Here is a 17,591-nt window from a genome sequence, read left to right on the forward strand (position 1 = left end):
CAAACACTAAGGGGATATTGGTGCACTCATGTAGCCTAGGACTTTGTGGGCAACCAAACAGATTGCAGAACATGACCTAGAGCCTCTGAGAGTCTGCACCCCCCCCCACTGGTTCCACTATGCCACACATGGAAAAAAACTCTACCAAAAAAACACGCCAATAATGCCTTTACCCCAAGCCATTTAATCAAAAAATTTTGCATGGCGAAGCGTTACCCATGGTTCAGTCGATTTGGAGGAATCGGTTTGTTGGGTATATAGGAAGATCACTACGTCCCGACTCATTCACAATCCAAACACTGGACCTGAGTGGTGCGAGTGCAGAACTGACCGGTAATGTTCTACTTCCTTTGTAACTTAATATCAGACGTTTTTCAACATTGTCATGAAATCAAAAAAGGATTATTTTTTAACCGTAAAAAACAAGTTTTTTTATTTATAAAACTTACTACAAAGGAAACACACCTTCACGCCTCGAACCAAACACACCCTAACAGAAAGTGTCCTTCTAAGAGGAAAACCACGGCGGAGAATCCCCACACGTATACACGATCCAACCTCTTTCGTCGAAGTGCGTGCCGATAGAAAGCATGATCCAACACCAGTCCACTCTCCCCTCACCGTGCACCCAAAAATTCCTAGATCCGCTGTCGCGGTCAGCTAACGAGCACACCGTTCTCTCTCTCGGTCGATCCGGACCGTACGTCTCCGCATCCAACGGCCACCGACGCGTACAGCACAGTACTCCTCCACCCACCAACCCACCCCCACGCCCACCCCGCCTCGTCCCCGTACCCGCACCAACCGTCGCCCCGGACCAACCCCATCTGGAGCCGCACCTTTTCCACCACCGCCATCCCGCCGACAGGCTGGCCCCAGCGCCGGCAGGCCGGCCCGTCGCACCTATATATCCCGGGCGACGCCGGCCCGTCTGTGGGCGAAAAGGAGAGGAGAGGGGAAAAAAAAAATCAAGGCTCGGGGGGCGGCGGCGCCCGATCCACACACGGCACATCTCGGGGCGCGCGGCGCACATCCACTCCCCTCCCGTCTCCACGAGTCTGCTCCCCCACCGCCCCCACCGCTAATAATAGCCGCTGCTACCAGGCGGGCGGGGCGGACACCTTCTGCCGCCGCCATGGGAGCGCTCGAGGAGGCGCACCTTGCGGCCTGCGGGTGCGACGAGGAGGAGGAGGAGGGTGAGGAGGATCTCCTGGCGGAGCTCGGCGGCGGGGAGGCGGCGGGGGACGCCATTGAGCCGGCGGTGCGCGCGCTGCTGGCGGGGCTCGGCGAGGACGACCGCCGGGAGGGGCTGTGCCGGACGCCCAAGCGCGTCGCCAAGGCCTTCCGCGATGGCACCCGAGGTATGGCACCAGCCTGCCCTGCACCCTTAGCCTGATCCCGTGGATCCGTTCGTGGCATATCGCGCATACTAGCGTTCGTCCCCTTTGTTGATCCTTGATTCGTAAGCTGCGCCCCACGCTCCCTGGAGACCGCAGAGTCGTTCAGCGCACCAGAGCGACGCCGTGAGGAATTTGAGTGTGTTCACTCGGATCTCAGAGCGAGGGGTTTGGGTCGTCCAGGAATTTGTTCCCCGAATATTCCATTTCGTCAGTCTGACTGATCACTTCGCCTGAGGTTTAAATTAAGGTGGTAGTTTGCTGTGAGTGGTTTGTTCATCAGTCGTGATCATTGCTGCTATAGTGTTGGTAGAGTGATCATTGCTGCTATAGTGTTGGTAGAGTGATCATTGCTGCTTTCTGTTGGTAGCCCATGCTTTAAAATTTGGTGATTGACCACCTATCAGGCTCTGATGTGGGTGTAATGTCCATTAACCAAACCATGCAGCAGGACTGTACAAAGTGGGCTTGATGGCTTGGATTGTGATGACTGCAATATCTCTTGGAAGTGTGAATTTGACATTTTAATTGCAACTTTGCAGTATGACTATAAAAGGCGGTGAAGTTGTCTCAGTGGACAACAGTTGGGACTTGGGAGCTCTGATGCGAACAGCGGGAGATCAAATTATACAGTTAACCGTTATTGTTGTCGTTTAGTTAAGATACCGCTTAGTCCTTGATGGTCAACACGCAGCACATGGCATTTGTGGAATTAAGAATTTCCCGAGGAATCTTGTGTAATTACTAATTAAGATTTCTAATGTCGGTGTCTAGCATAAGATACTAAATAGTCGCTCATCATTTATTGGATTATATGTGCTTACTGCATAGTCTCATCACAAGCTGTGCCGTTTCCCATAAACTCGTACAACACTAATTAATGATTATCAACTTAGGGCAATGATTTATTTACCAAAATGAAAACTTGAACAATGTTTGGATATTGTCCCCTGGATAGTTGCATACTAAACATTGTCTTAGGATGCAAATACTTGAAAATTCAAATTCCAAAGTGAGTGGTGCCATAGGTAACAGTTATGGGGTTTGTTTTGTACGATACTAAATAGTGAGGCTGGCCATTTATTGGACTGTTTGGAGGATATCTGCATAGTCTTGTAACAAGCTGCGGTTCTCCTACACACTCCTCGTACCAGTTATTGACATAGAAGTAAGATGGGCATTGGTTCATTTACCAAAATAGATAGTTGAATAATGTCGAGATATTGTCTGCTGGATTGTCGCATACCCATGGTGATCATAAGACAATTTTCTTCTTAAAGAGGCAGGCTTACTTGAATTATTTCCTAGTTAACGGAGTTCCAAGTAGTGTCTTTTTGTGACCACCTGTCAGTTAAGGTATCCTTCAAACGTGGTTCACACATACTCCCTCCGTTCCAAAATAGATGACTCAACTTTGTATTAACTTTCGTACACAGTTGGGTCATCTATTTTGGAACGGAGGGAGTATGTTTTAAGCTCCCTTTTTCAATAGTTTAGCAGTTCACGACTCTTTGGAGAATTTGGAAATGATAATCTCACCATGTTTTTTTAACTCTATGGCTATCACCAGAAATTTGTAGAACTTAAGGAATAATAATCTTCGTTTGCTTTCAACATTTCTCGGAAGACTGCCAGCGGAGAAATGACAAAAAATTAGTTAACGAGTGTTTGGTAAGAGCATCTCCAACAGGCGCACAAAACTGCTTCGCGCGCTAAAATTCGGGTTTTTTGGGCGCTGGACAGCTCCAGCAGAAGCTGTAAAATAGTGCACGCGCAAAAAAGGATTGGGCACGCGCTAAAAAGCGCTATCAGAAGCTGCAAATTTGGGGCGCCGGATTGCGCGCGCTTCACAATTTGCACTGCGTGTTTTTTTGGGCGCGCATTTTTGGGCATCTGCTAAACCAATGTTGGGTTTGACGCCCTAAAAATGCTAAAGTGGCGCGCTAAAATTATTTTAGCGCGCGAAACTTTTATGCATCTGTTGGAGATGCTCTAATCTAGATAAAGTCCATGAGCAACCAATTCCTTAACGACCGTGTTGGCTATAGATGAAAAATCAAGAGACTCTTAGAAATATCTGTTAGCAATCTATCTTTTGTATTTATTTATTTTCAAGATTGTGTGCTTGTTTTATATGAACTGAACCACCTATGTTAATTTATTTGAAGATTACAGTATTGACTGTTGGGCATATGCCAAGTGTTGTGCCAACGGATGCTGGTTTTACATTTTATAAACTTGTCATGGTATTAAGCTGTTGCCCCATGGCTGACGTATATCTATGTTTATATGATTTACTTTGGGCCTTATTTGTATGGTCCAGCAGCCGGGCCCATACACGTAGTATTTGAACTAAATTCCACGAGGATGGGCTGGGATCCGTGTCCACCCTAGTCTGTCCAAATTAAGCCTTATTGTGCAATGTCTATTTTTAAGTGATGTTTAAGGTTGTTGCTTTTCGTATGAAAGTTTTTTTTTTTAACATGTGACACACTTGCTTCTTGAGCCTTGTTTGCTGCATACCTAAATGCTAAAACCACTCTTGCAGGTTACAGACAGAAAGTAAAAGACATTGTGCAGGGTGCTCTGTTTCCTGAGGTTGGTGTTGACAAAAGGACTGGTTCTGCTGGAGGAACTGGAGGGCAAGTTGTTGTTCGTGATATCGATCTTTATTCATACTGTGAGTCTTGCTTACTTCCGTTCAGCATACAATGCCATGTTGGATATGTGCCCTCCGGTGGAAGGGTCGTTGGGTTAAGCAAGCTTTCAAGAGTAGCTGATGTCTTTGCCAAGAGATTTCAAAACCCTCAGAGATTAGCTAATGAAGTTTGTGGTGCATTGCATGTTAGCATACAACCTGCTGGTGTTGCTGTTGCTATGCAGTGCTGGCACATACCGTTGCCGGAGAACTTCAAATGCAAAAATTCGCGAGCTTTGATTAGAACCTCACATTCATCTCGTTCGGGAGTTTTTGAGGGCGAGAACAGCTCCTTTTGGAATGATTTTGTGGCTCTTCTTAAGCTTAGAGGCATAGACATGGAGATGGACAGCCGTTCTGCTTCTTTAACTTGGTGCCCCTTAAGGCCTCATGAGGTTCCGCTTTGCAATGGGCACGCAAAGAAGATTACAACCAATGGTGCTAGCTCAGCAAAATCGGCATCCATTCCATCTAATATGGTTTCTGCTGTCAGCTCAATGCTCCTGTCTCTTGGTGAGGACCCCCTAAGGAAAGAACTTCTAGGCAGTCCTCAGCGTTACGTGCAATGGCTGATGAGGTTCAGAGCATGCAATCTTGATGTGAAGCTGAATGGTTTTACACTTAACAGTGCAAGTGTATATGAGAGACCAGGCGAAGATGCTACTGATCATCGAGCAATTGGTTCTGAGCTGCATTTGCCATTTTGTGCCCAGTGCGAGCACCACCTCCTGCCGTTCTACGGAGTAGTGCACATTGGTTACTTTGGCAGTGGAGACGGTGAAGGGATCAACCGCTCACATTTTCAGGCTCTGGTTCATTTCTACGGGTGCAAGCTTCAGGTCCAGGAAAGGATGACAAGACAGATAGCTGAAGCAGTTTATTCCGTCTCACATCGTGGAGCCATAGTTGTTGTAGAAGCAAACCATATCTGCATGATATCAAGGGGAATAGAGAAAATCAGGAGTAGTACAGCAACAATTGCAGTTTTGGGTCAGTTTTCAACCGATTCTTCTGCCAAGGCATCCTTTCTACAGAACGTCTTAGATACTGCTAATCAGGAAGTATGAGTGGCTTCAGATCATATACTGATAGAATCTCAGCGAAAAGATACAATGAGTCTAATCCCTGGTCGTCATTTCAGCAAGGCAGGCACTGCGACGACTATATATATGGTTTGAAGTTGTCATGCAGCTATGGCATGGTTGCCATTTTACCAGCCATTGCAGGTGGGAGCGACCAGGACCTCGTCGCGTGGAATGTTGTGTCTGAAGAAGATTAACCAGAAGCACCAGAAAGTTTTGGTTCTCCCGTGTTGTACCATTTTCGTTTGAACGACATGTCAAAGTTATCCTAGCGTTGTAGGTGTGGCGGCTGTGCCGAGCAATACAGTATAAATGTTTTAAGTGGTTGTCTCATTCTCATGTACTAGCAATTTTGGTATCATTCCAGCTTATGTTCGTCCTGTGTGGCGCTATTCGCATGTAGGGTACCCAAGCGTAGTGTTCTTGCGGAAGTCTACATCCATAGCGTTCCTCTCTTAAGAGCATTTCCAACAGGTGATGATTTTTTTTTGATTGCATACACATTTGAAATAAATCATGATATGATAATTAAAACTCATGTCAAATGAATCTGAAACAAAACAAAACAAAAAAAGTACTAGTTACATAGTTCATCAGCCGACAAGCTTAAATTCAACATAGTTCATCACACATAAGAAATAACACAAAGTTCATCATAAATGACATGAAGCACAACTAGTTCAGTTCATCAATCGACAAGTCAACATAGTTGTTCATCACATACTCCCTCCGTTCCAAAATAGATGACCCAATTTTATACTAACTTTGTACTAAAGTTAGTACAAAGTTGAGTCATCTATTTTGGAACGGAGGGAGTATAAGACATAACAAAAAGTTCATCATAAATGACATGAAGCACAACTAGTTCTGTTGCCCATTCCATGTTCATCACTCAATGAGATCTCTCTGAAGATCCTCACGAGTACCTTGATCTCGAATCTCATAGTGAACTTGAAGAAAGCATCGGATGCGGTCGTCCCTTCTAATTGGACACGCTACCTTTCCCATGAATTCGTAGGAGTAATCTAAATCTTGGCCACATTCATTCTTACTGATCATGTTGTGCAAGATCACTGTGATGGTCATGATGTACCAAAGAATATCATAGACCCGCATACCGGATGGTTACTTTATAGTTGACAAACATCACACCATGACTGGGTGATCATAAAAGTAACTTACGGGTATACAAACAAGTATGTCACAGTGCTCGATAGTTCAAGACTGAGATTTGCTCCTCTGACGATGGAGAGATACACTCCGGGCCCACTTGGTATTGCGGTATCCATCATCGTATGCCCAGATACCATGATTGAGATCACATGGATACCGAAATACGGAAGTGACAAAAGAGGACAAAACTAGTAACATGGACAATAATTAAGTGTTGAGTCAGTGGCGGAGCTTAGCCCAGGAAGCTGGGCGGGCAGACTGTAGGAAAAAACTATCAGGATTAAGTTTCATGGCTCAAAATGAAGTGTGCACTACAGAAAATCGTATGGGCTGGGCGGGCCATGGCCCATTCGGCCTTGTTGTAGCTCCGCCACTGGTGTTGACCATGGAAATACTGTCTCACCTTGGATTTTGTATAACAGATCGCGAAGAAAAGAAAATTGCATGTGGTAATTAAATGTTTGCTCAATAAAGATCTTTGCGAATATGTGAAAATTATCAAGGCTGGCCAAAGCCCGCTAGTAACTTTTGACCAAAAGGTGTTCTAGGTCATGTCCACACGTTTCTAAACCTTCAAAGTCACACACTTAAGAACCAGTGATTTGTAGAAGGACTATGGGAATAAAAGATTGGGCATCATAAATGTTCCTTCCATTCATTCCTTGACGGGTTTCGGGAGGCCCCGATGATGCCCGGGGTATCATTGAAATACTCGGAAGGCCTCAAAATCCATGGCTACAAGTTTTTCCTCGTTTTGTTTTCTTCGTGTAAGCCGTAGTGTCAATGAGGTGGTTGACATAGGTCTTTCTAGCATTACATGTCCGGGTGCATCCAGGACATTGTAAGCTCTGAATCCGTTTGTGGATAAATATTAATCTTTGGCCAGTTCTTTTGGCTAGTTCTTTTGGGTGGATAAATATTAATCCGTTTATGTTATACTTATCCGCCATCAATTAAATCGATGGGAAGCAATGGATTTGCATACTACTTATTCGCGTTGGGAAAGATTAAGAGAGAGATAGCGCGAATATGGGAAATCTTCAACGAATCACCGGTAGGATTGGAAAGAACAAATGAATTGATATGATAACAAAGGAAAAGGAATCTTGAACGAACCACCGTGAGAATTTAAAAAAGAATGAAGAAGAGAGAATGAATCGTCGGGAAGAATTAGAAGAACAAATAAGCTTGAGGGGATATAGATGCAAAAAAACAAAGAGATCACGAGCTAACTATAGACTACTTGAGAGACGCGCCGGGATAACTGGATAACGATAGATGGAATGTGAGGACGATGAATTCTTCTGGAATGCTGGCCTCCGGTGAAACAAAATGGAAAACAACTCCTGATATACTCCGGATGAGTAAGAAAAGAATTGCACTATTGGAAAGAATTTGAGAGGATAACAAGAAGCTAGAACCATGAATCTTCGAGAGAGGACAGGATTTAGAGGAAGAACTCTTCTACGGTCTTCAAAGCTGATAATGAAGATGACAACCACCAAGAATTGTAGAGACTGTTGGAAATATGCCCTAGAGGCAATAATAAAATGGTTATTATTATATTTCCTTGTTCATGATAATTGTCTATCATTCATGCTATAATTGTATTGACCGGAAACCGTGATACATGTGTGAATACATAGACCACAACATATCCCTACTGAGCCTCTAGTTGACTAGCTCGTTGATCAACAGATGGTCATGGTTTCCTGACTATGGACATTGGATGTCATTGATAACGGGATCACATCATTAGGTGAATGATGTTATGGACAAGACCCAATCCTAAGCATAGCACAAGATCATGTAGTTCGTTTGCTAAAGCTTTTCTAATGTCAAGTATCATTTCCTTGGACCATGAGATTGTGCAACTCCCGGATACCGTAGGAATGCTTTGGGTGTAACAAACGTCACAACGTAACTGGGTGGCTATAAAGGTGCACTACAGGTATCTCCGAAAGTGTCTGTTGGGTTGGCATGAATCGAGACTGGGATTTGTCACTCCATATGACGGAGAGGTATCTCTGGGCCCACTTGGTAATGCATCATCATCATGAGCTCATTGTTGGGGAACGTAGCAGAAATTCAAAATTTTCCTATGAATCACCAAGATCTATCTATGGAGAGACTAGCAACGAGAGAGAGGGGAGTGCATCTACATACCCTTGTAGATCGCTAAGCGGAAGCGTTCAAGAGAACGGGGTTGAGGGAGTCGTACTCGTCGTGATCCAAATCACCGGAGATCCTAGTGCCGAACAGACGTCACCTCCGCGTTCAACACACGTGCAGCCCAGTGACGTCTCCCATGCCTTGATCCAGCAAGGAGAGAGGGAGAGGTTGGGGAAGACTCCGTCCAGCAGTAGCACAACGGCGTGGTGGTGATGGAGGAGCGTGGTATTCCAGCAGGGCTTCGCCAAGCACTACGAGTGAGGAGGAAGACTTGGGAGAGGGGGAGGGCTGCGCCAGAACTCTGGTGTGGCTGCCCTCCCACCCCACACATATATATAGGGGCAAGGGAGAGGGGGGCCGGCCCCCTCAGATCCAATCTGAGGAGGGGGCGGCGGCCAGGGGGGGTTGCCTTGCCCCCCAAGGCAAGGGGGCGCCCCCCCTTAGGGTTTCCCCCAAACCCTAGGCGCATGGGCCCTAAGGGGGAAGGAGCCCAACCCACTAAGGGGCTGGTCCCTCTCCACAAACAGCCCATAGGGCCCTCCGGGGCAGGTGGACCCTCCCGGTGGACCCCCGGAACCCCTTCGGTAGTCCCGGTACAATACCGGTAACCCCCAAATTATTCCGGTGACCGTAACAGGACTTCCCATATATAAATCTTTACCTTCGGACCATTCCGGAACTCCTCGTGACATCCGGGATCTCATCCGGGACTCTGAACAACATTCGGTAACCACGTATATCTATTCCCTATAACCCTAGCGTCATCGAACCTTAAGTGTGTAGAGCCTACGGGTTCTGGAACCATGCAGACATGACCGAGACGTTCTCCGGTCGATAACCAACAGTGGGATCTGGATACCCATGCTGGCTCCCACATGTTCCACGATGATCTCATCGGATGGACCACGATGTCGAGGATTCAATCAATCTCGTATACAATTCCCTTTGTCTAGCGGTATTGTACTTGCCCGAGATTCGATCGTCGGTATCCCGATACCTTGTTCAATCTCGTTACTGGCAAGTCTCTTTACTCGTTGCGTAACACATCATCCCGTGATCAACCCCTTGGTCACATTGTGCACATTATGATGATGTCCTACCGAGTGGGCCCAAAGATACCTCTCCGTCACACGGAGTGACAAATCCCAGTCTCGATTCGTGCCAACCCAACAGACACTTTCGGAGATACCCGTAGTGCACCTTTATAGCCACCCAGTTATGTTGTGACGTTTGGTACACCCAAAGCATTCCTACGGTATCCGGGAGTTGCACAATCTCATGGTCTAAGGAAATGATACTTGACATTAGAAAAGCTTTAGCATACGAACTACACGATCTTTGTGCTAGGCTTAGGATTGGGTCTTGTCCATCACATCATTCTCCTAATGATGTGATCCCGTTATCAATGACATCCAATGTCCATTGTCAGGCAACCGTAACCATCTATTGATCAACGAGCTAGTCAACTAGAGGCTTACTAGGGACATGGTGTTGTCTATGTACCCACACATGTATCTGAGTTTCCTATCAATACAATTATAGCATGGATAATAAACAATTATCATGAACAAGGAAATATAATAATAATAACTAATTTATTATTGCCTCTAAGGCATATTTCCAACAGTCTCCCACTTGCACTAGAGTCAATAATCTAGTTCACATCGCCATGTGATTAACACTCATAGGTCACATCGCCATGTGACCAACATCCAAAGAGTTTACTAGTGTCACTAAACTAGTTCACATCATCATGTGATTAAGACTCAATGAGTTCTGCGGTTTGATCATGTTTTGCTTGTGAGAGAGGTTTTAGTCAACGGGTGTGCAACATTCAGATCCGTATGTACTTCGCAAATCTCTAGGTCATATTGTAAATGCTGCTTCCACGCTCCACTTGGAGCTATTCCAAATGGTTGCTCCACTATACGTATCCGGTTTGCTACTCAGAGTCATTCGGATAGGTGTTAAAGCTTGCATCGACGTAACCCTTTACACCGAACTCTTTATCACCTCCATAATCGAGAAACATGTCCTTATTTACTCCAAGGACAATTTTGACCGCTGTCCAATGATCCATTCCCGGATCACTCTTGTACCCCCTTGCCAGACACGTGGCAAGGCACATATCAGGTGCGGTACAAAGCATGACATACTGTATAGAGCCTATGGCTAAGGCATAGGGGGCGACATTCGTCCTTTCTCTTTCTTCTGCCGTGGTCGAGCTTTAAGTCTTAACTTCATACCTTACAACTCAGGCAAGAACTCCTTCTTTGACTGATCCATCTTGAACACCTTCAAGATCATGTCAAGGTATGTGCTCATTTGAAAGTACCATTTAGCGTTTTTTGATCTATCATCATAGATCTTGATGCTCAATGTTCAAGTAGCTTAATCCAGGTTTTCTATTGAAAAACACTTTTCAAATAACCCTATATGCTTTCCAGAAATTCTACATCATTTCTGATCAACAATATGTCAACAACATATACTCATCAGAAAATCTATAGTGCTCCCACTCACTTCTTTGGAAATACAAGTTTCTCATAAACTTTGTATAAACCCAAAATCTTTGATCATCTCATCAAAGCATACATTCCAACTCCGAGATGCTTACTCCAGTCCTTAGAAGGATTGCTGGAGCTTTGCATATTTGTTAGCGTCTTTCAGGATTGTCAAAACCTTCTGGTTGTATCACATACAACCTTTCCTCAAGAAAATTGTCGAGGAAACAATGTTTTGACATCCTATCTGCAAGATTTCATAAATAATGCAGTAACTACTAATCCAAGTCCAACAGACTCTTAGCATCGCTACGAGTGAGAAAGCCTCACCGTAGTCAACTCCTTGAACTTGTCGGAAATCATCTTAACGACAAGTCGAGCTTTCTTAATGGTGATACTTACCATCATTGTCCGTTTTCCTTTTAAAATCCATCTTTACCCAATAGCCTTACGACCATCAAGTAGTTCTGCGAAAGTCTACACTTTGTTTTCATACATGGATCCTCTCTCGGATTTTATGGCCTCGAGCCATTTGTCGGAATCCGGTCCCACCATCGCTTCTCCATAGCTCGTAGGTTCATTGTTGTATAGCAACATGACCTCCATGACAGGATTACCGTACCACTCTGAAGCAGTACGCGTCCTTATCATCCTACGAGGTTCGGCAGTGACTTGATCCGAGGCTTCATGATCACTATCATCAGCTTCCACTTCAATTGGTGTAGGTGCCACAGGAACGACTTCCCGTGCCCTGCTACACACTAGTTGTAGTGACGGTTCAATAACCATAGCAAGTCTCCACCATCCTGCCACTCAATTTTTCGAGACAAATTCCTCGAGAAAGGACCCGATTCAAGAAACAATCCCTATTGCTTTCGGATCTGAATTAGGAGGTATACCCAACTGTTTTGGGTGTCCTATGAAGATGCATTTTATCTGCTTTGGGTTCGAGCTTATCAACCTGAAACTTTTTCACATAAGCGTCGCAGCCCCAAACTTTTAAGAAACGACAACTTAGGTTTCTCCAAACCATAGTTCAAACGGTGTCGTCTCAATGGAATTACGTGGTGATTAAAGTGAGTGCGGTTGTCTCTAATGCCTAACCCATGAACGATAGTGGTAATTCGATAAGAGACATTATGGTACGCACCATATCCAATAGGGTGCAACTATGATGTTCGGACACACCATCACACTATGGTGTTCCAGGCGGTATTAATTGTGAAACAATTTCCACAATGTCTTAATTGCGTGCCAAAGCTCGTAACTCAGATACTCATCTCTATGATCATATCATAGACATTTTATCCTCTTGTCACGATGATCTTTAACTTCACTCTGAAATTACTTGAACCATTCAATAATTCAGACTTGTGTTTCATCAAGTAAATATACTCAATATCTACTCAAATCATCCGTGAAGTAAGAACATAATGATATCCACTGCGTGCCTCAGCACTCATTGGACTGCACACATCAAAATGCATTACTTCCAACAAGTTGCTTTCTTGTTCCATCTTACTGAAAAGAAGGCTTTTCAGTCATCTTGCCCATGTGGTATGATTTGCATGTCTCAAGTGATTTAGAATCAAGTGAGTCCAAACGATCCATCTGCATGGAGTTTCTTCATGCGCACATACCAATAGACATGGTTCGCATGTCTCAAACTTTTCAAAAACAAGTGAGTCCAAAGATCCATCAACATGGAGCTTCTTCATGCGTTTTATACCAATATGACTTACATGGCAGTGCCACAAGTAGGTGGTACTATCATTACTATCTTATATCTTTTGGCATGAACATGTGTATCACTACGATCGAGATTCAATAAACCATTCATTTTAGGTGCAAGACCATTGAAGGTATTATTCAAATAAACATAGTATCCATTATTCTCCTTAAATGAATAATCGTATTGCGATAGACATAATCCAATCATGTCTATGCTCAACGCAAACACCAAATAACAATTATTTAGATTTAACACCAATCTCGATGGTAGAGGGAGCATGCGATGCTTGATCACATCAACCTTGGAAACACTTCCAACACATATCATCAGCTCACCTTTAGCTAGTCTCCGTTTATTCCGTAGCTTTTATTTCGAGTTGCTAACACTTAGCAACCGAATCGGTATCTAATACCCTGGTGCTACTAGGAGTACTAGTAAAGTACACATTAACATAATGTATATCCAATATACTTCTATCGACCTTGCCTGCCTTCTTATCTACCAAGTATCTAGGGTGGTTCTGCTTCAGTGTCCGTTCCTCACATTACAGAAGCACTTAGTCTCGGGTTTGGGTTCAACCTTGGGTTTTCACTAGAGCAGCAACTGTTTTGCCGTTTCATGAAGTATCCCTTCTTTCCCTTGCCCTTCTTGAAACTAGTGGTTTTACTAACCATCAACAATTGATGCTCCTTATTGATTTCTACTTTCATGGTGTCAAACATCGCGAATATTTCAAGGATCATTATATCTATGCTTGATATGTTATAGTTCATCACGAAGCTCTAGCAGCTTGGTGGCAATGACTTTGGAGAAACATCACTATCTCATCTGGAAGATCAACTCCCACTCGATTCAAGTGATTGTTGTACTCAGACAATCTGAGCACAAGCTCAACGATTGAGATTTTCTTCCTTAGTTTGCAGGCTAAGAAAATCGTCGGAGGTCTTATACCTCTTGACGTGGGCACGAGCCTGAAATCCCAATTTCAGCCCTCGAAACATCTCATATGTTTCGCGATGTTTCGAAATCGTCTTTGGTGCATCAACTCTAAACCATTTAACTGAACTATCACATAGTTATCGCAACATCGACAGACGACGTTCGAGGTTCAGCACACTGAGCGGTGCATTAAGGACATAAGCTTTCTACGTAGCAATGAGGACAATCCTTCGTTTACGGACCCAGTACGCATAAGTGCTACTATCAACTTTCAACTAAATTTTCTCTAGGAACATATCTAAAACAGTAGAACTAAAGCGCGAGCTACGACATAATTTGCAAAAACCTTTTGACTATGTTCAGGATAATTAAGTTCATCTTATGAACTCCCACTCAGATAGACATCCCTCTAGTCATCTAAGTGATTACATGATCCGAGTCAACTAGGCCGTGTCCGATCATCACGTGAGACGGACTAGTCATCATCGGTGAACATCTTCATGTTGATCGTATCTACTATATGACTCATGCTCGACCTTTCGGTCTCTTGTGTTCCGAGGCCATGTCTGTACATGCTAGGCTCGTCAAGTCAACCTAAGTGTTTTGCGTGTGTAAATCTGGCTTACACCCGTTGTATGTGAACATTAGAATCTATCACACCCGATCATCACGTGGTGCTTCGAAACAACGAACTTTCGCAACGGTGCACAATTAGGGGGAACACTTTCTTGAAATTTTAATGAGGGATCATCTTATTTACTATCGTCGTTCTAAGAAAATAAGATGCATAAACATGATAAACATCACATGCAATCAAGTAGTGACATGATATGGCCAATATCATTTTGCTCCTTTTGATTTCCATCTTCGGGGCTCCATGATCATCATCTTCACCGGCATGACACCATGATCTCCATCATCATGATCTCCATCATCGTGTCTCCATGAAGTTGTCTCGCCAACTATTACTTCTACTACTATGGCTAACGGTTAGCAATAAAGTAAAGTAATTACATGGCGTTGTTCAATGACACGCAGGTCATACAATAAATAAAGACAACTCCTATGGCTCCTGCCGGTTGTCATACTCATCGACATGCAAGTCGTGATTCCTATTACAAGAACATGATCAATCTCATACATCACATATCATTCATCACATTCTTTTGGCCATATCACATCACATAGCATACCCTGCAAAAACAAGTTAGACGTCCTCTAATTGTTGTTTGCATGTTTTACGTGGCTGCTATCGGTTTCTAGCAAGAACACTTCTTACCTACGCAAAAGCCAAAACGTGATATGCCAATTGCTATTTACCCTTCATAAGGACCCTTTTCATCGAATCCGATCCGACTAAAGTGGGAGAGACTGGCACCCGCTAGCCACCTTATGCAACAAGTGCATGTCAGTCGGTGGAACCTGTCTCACATAAGTGTACGTGTAAGGTCGGTCCGGGCCGCTTCATCCCACAATACCGTCGAAACCAGATAGGACTAGTAATGGTAAGCATATTGAACAAAATCAACGCCCACAACAACTTGTGTTCTACTCGTGCATAGAATCTACGCAATAGACCTAGCTCATGAATGCCACTGTTGGGGAACGTAGCAAAAATTAAAAAATTTCCTATGAATCAGCAAGATCTATCTATGGAGAGACTAGCAACAAGAGAGAGAGGAGTGCATCTACATACCCTTGTAGATCGCTAAGCTGAAGCGTTCAAGAGAACGGGGTTGAGGGAGTCGTACTCGTCTTGATCCAAATCACCGGAGATCCTAGTGCCGAATGGACGACACCTCCGTGTTCAACACACGTGCAGCCCGGTGACGTCTCCCATGCCTTGATCCAGCAAGGAGAGAGGGGGAGGTTGGGGAAGACTCCGTCCAACAGCAGCACTATGGCGTGCTGGTGATGGAGGAGCATGGTATTCCAGCAGGGCTTCGCCAAGCACTACGAGAGAAGAGGAGGACTTGGGAGAGGGGGAGGGCTGCACCGGAACTTTGGTGCGGCTACCCTCCCACCCCCCACATATATATAGGGGCAAGGGAGAGGGGGGCCGGCCCCCTCAGATCCAATCTGAGGAGGGAGCGGCGGCCATGGGGGGTTGCCTTGCCCCCCAAGGCAAGCCCCCCCCCTTAGGGTTTCCCCCAAACCCTAGGCGCATGGGCCCTAAGGGGGAAGGCGCCCACCCCACTAAGGGGCTGGTCCCTCTCCACAAACAGCACATAGGGTGCCTCCGGGGTAGGTGGACCCTCCCGGTGGACCCCCGGAACCCCTTCGGTGGTCCCCGTACAATACCGGTAACCCCCGAATTATTCCGGTGACCGTAACATGAGTTCCCATATATAAATCTTTACCTCCGGACCATTCCGGAACTCCTCGTGACGTTTGGGATCTCATCCGGGACTCCGAACAACATTCAGTAACCACGTATATCTATTCCCTATAACCCTAGCGTCATCGAACCTTAAGTGTGTAGAGCCTATGGGTTCTGGAACCATGCAGACATGACCGAGACGTTCTCCGGTCGATAACCAACAACGGGATCTAGATACCCATGCTGGCTCCCACATGTTCCATGATGATCTCATCGGATGGACCACGATGTCGAGGATTCAATCAATCTCGTATACAATTCCCTTTGTCTAGCGGTATTGTACTTGCCCGAGATTCGATCATCGGTATCCCGATACCTTGTTCAATCTCGTTACTAGCAAGTCTCTTTACTCGTTCCGTAACACATCATCCCGTGATCAACCCCTTGGTCACATTGTGCACATTATGATGATGTCCTACCGAGTGGGCCCAGAGATACCTCTCCGTCACACGGAGTGACAAATCCCAGTCTCGATTCGTGCCAACCCAACAGACACTTTCGGATATACCCATAGTGCACCTTTATAGCCACCCAGTTACGTTGTGACGTTTGGTACACCCAAAGCATTCCTACGGTATCCGGGAGTTGCACAATCTCATGGTCTTAGGAAATGATACTTGACATTAGAAAAGCTTTAGCTTACGAACTACACAATCTTTGTGCTAGGCTTAGGATTGGGTCTTGTCCATCACATCATTCTCCTAATGATGTGATCCCGTTATCAACGACATCCAATGTCCATGGTCAGGAAACCGTAACCATCTATTGATCAACGAGCTAGTCAACTAGAGGCTTACTAGGGACATGGTGTTGTCTATGTACCCACACATGTATCTGAGTTTCCTATCAATACAATTATAGCATGGATAATAAACGATTATCATGAACAAGGAAATATAATAATAATAACTAATTTATTATTGCCTCTAGGGCATATTTCCAACACTCAACGTGACTAAGTAGTTGGTCATGGGATCATGCATTACAGAACGAGTAAAGTGACTTGCCGGTAACGAGATTGAACGAGGTATTGGGATATCGACGATCGAATCTCGGGCAAGTAACATACCAATTAACAAAGGGAATTGTATACAGGATTACTTGAATCCTCGACATCGTGGTTCATCCATTGAGATCATCGTGGAACATGTGGGAGCCAACATGGGTATCCAGATCCCGCTGTTGGTTATTGGCCAGAGAGCTGTCTCGGTCATGTCTGCATGATTCCCGAACCCGTAGGGTCTACTCACTTAAGGTTCGATGATGCTAGGGTTATAAGGAAGATTTGTATGTGATTACCGAATGTTGTTCGGAGTCCCGGATGAGATCTCGGACGTCACGAGGAGTTACGGAATGGTCCAGAGGTGAAGATTTATATATGGGAAGTCATCATACGGTCACCAGAAATATTCATGGGGTATACCGGTATTGTACCGGGACCATCGGAGGTGTTCTGGGGGTCCACCGGGAGGTTCCACCTGCCCTGGAGGGCCTTATGGGATGTAGGTGGAAGG

General features: G+C 44.9%; 1 protein-coding gene across 1 annotated transcript; it reads left to right on the top strand.

The window, feature by feature from the left end:
• Positions 1–935: 935 nt before the first annotated feature.
• On the top strand, positions 936–5,552 carry LOC100137009 (GTP cyclohydrolase 1). The gene is made up of 2 exons (XM_044470429.1): positions 936–1,361; positions 3,946–5,552. Exons 1-2 carry the CDS (start codon positions 1,136–1,138, stop codon positions 5,160–5,162), a joined length of 1,443 nt encoding a protein of 480 aa, XP_044326364.1. The 5' UTR covers positions 936–1,135; the 3' UTR covers positions 5,163–5,552.
• Positions 5,553–17,591: the final 12,039 nt, after the last annotated feature.

Source organism: Triticum aestivum, chromosome 2B (assembly GCF_018294505.1).
Source record: "Triticum aestivum cultivar Chinese Spring chromosome 2B, IWGSC CS RefSeq v2.1, whole genome shotgun sequence".
Taxonomy (NCBI): domain Eukaryota; kingdom Viridiplantae; phylum Streptophyta; class Magnoliopsida; order Poales; family Poaceae; genus Triticum; species Triticum aestivum.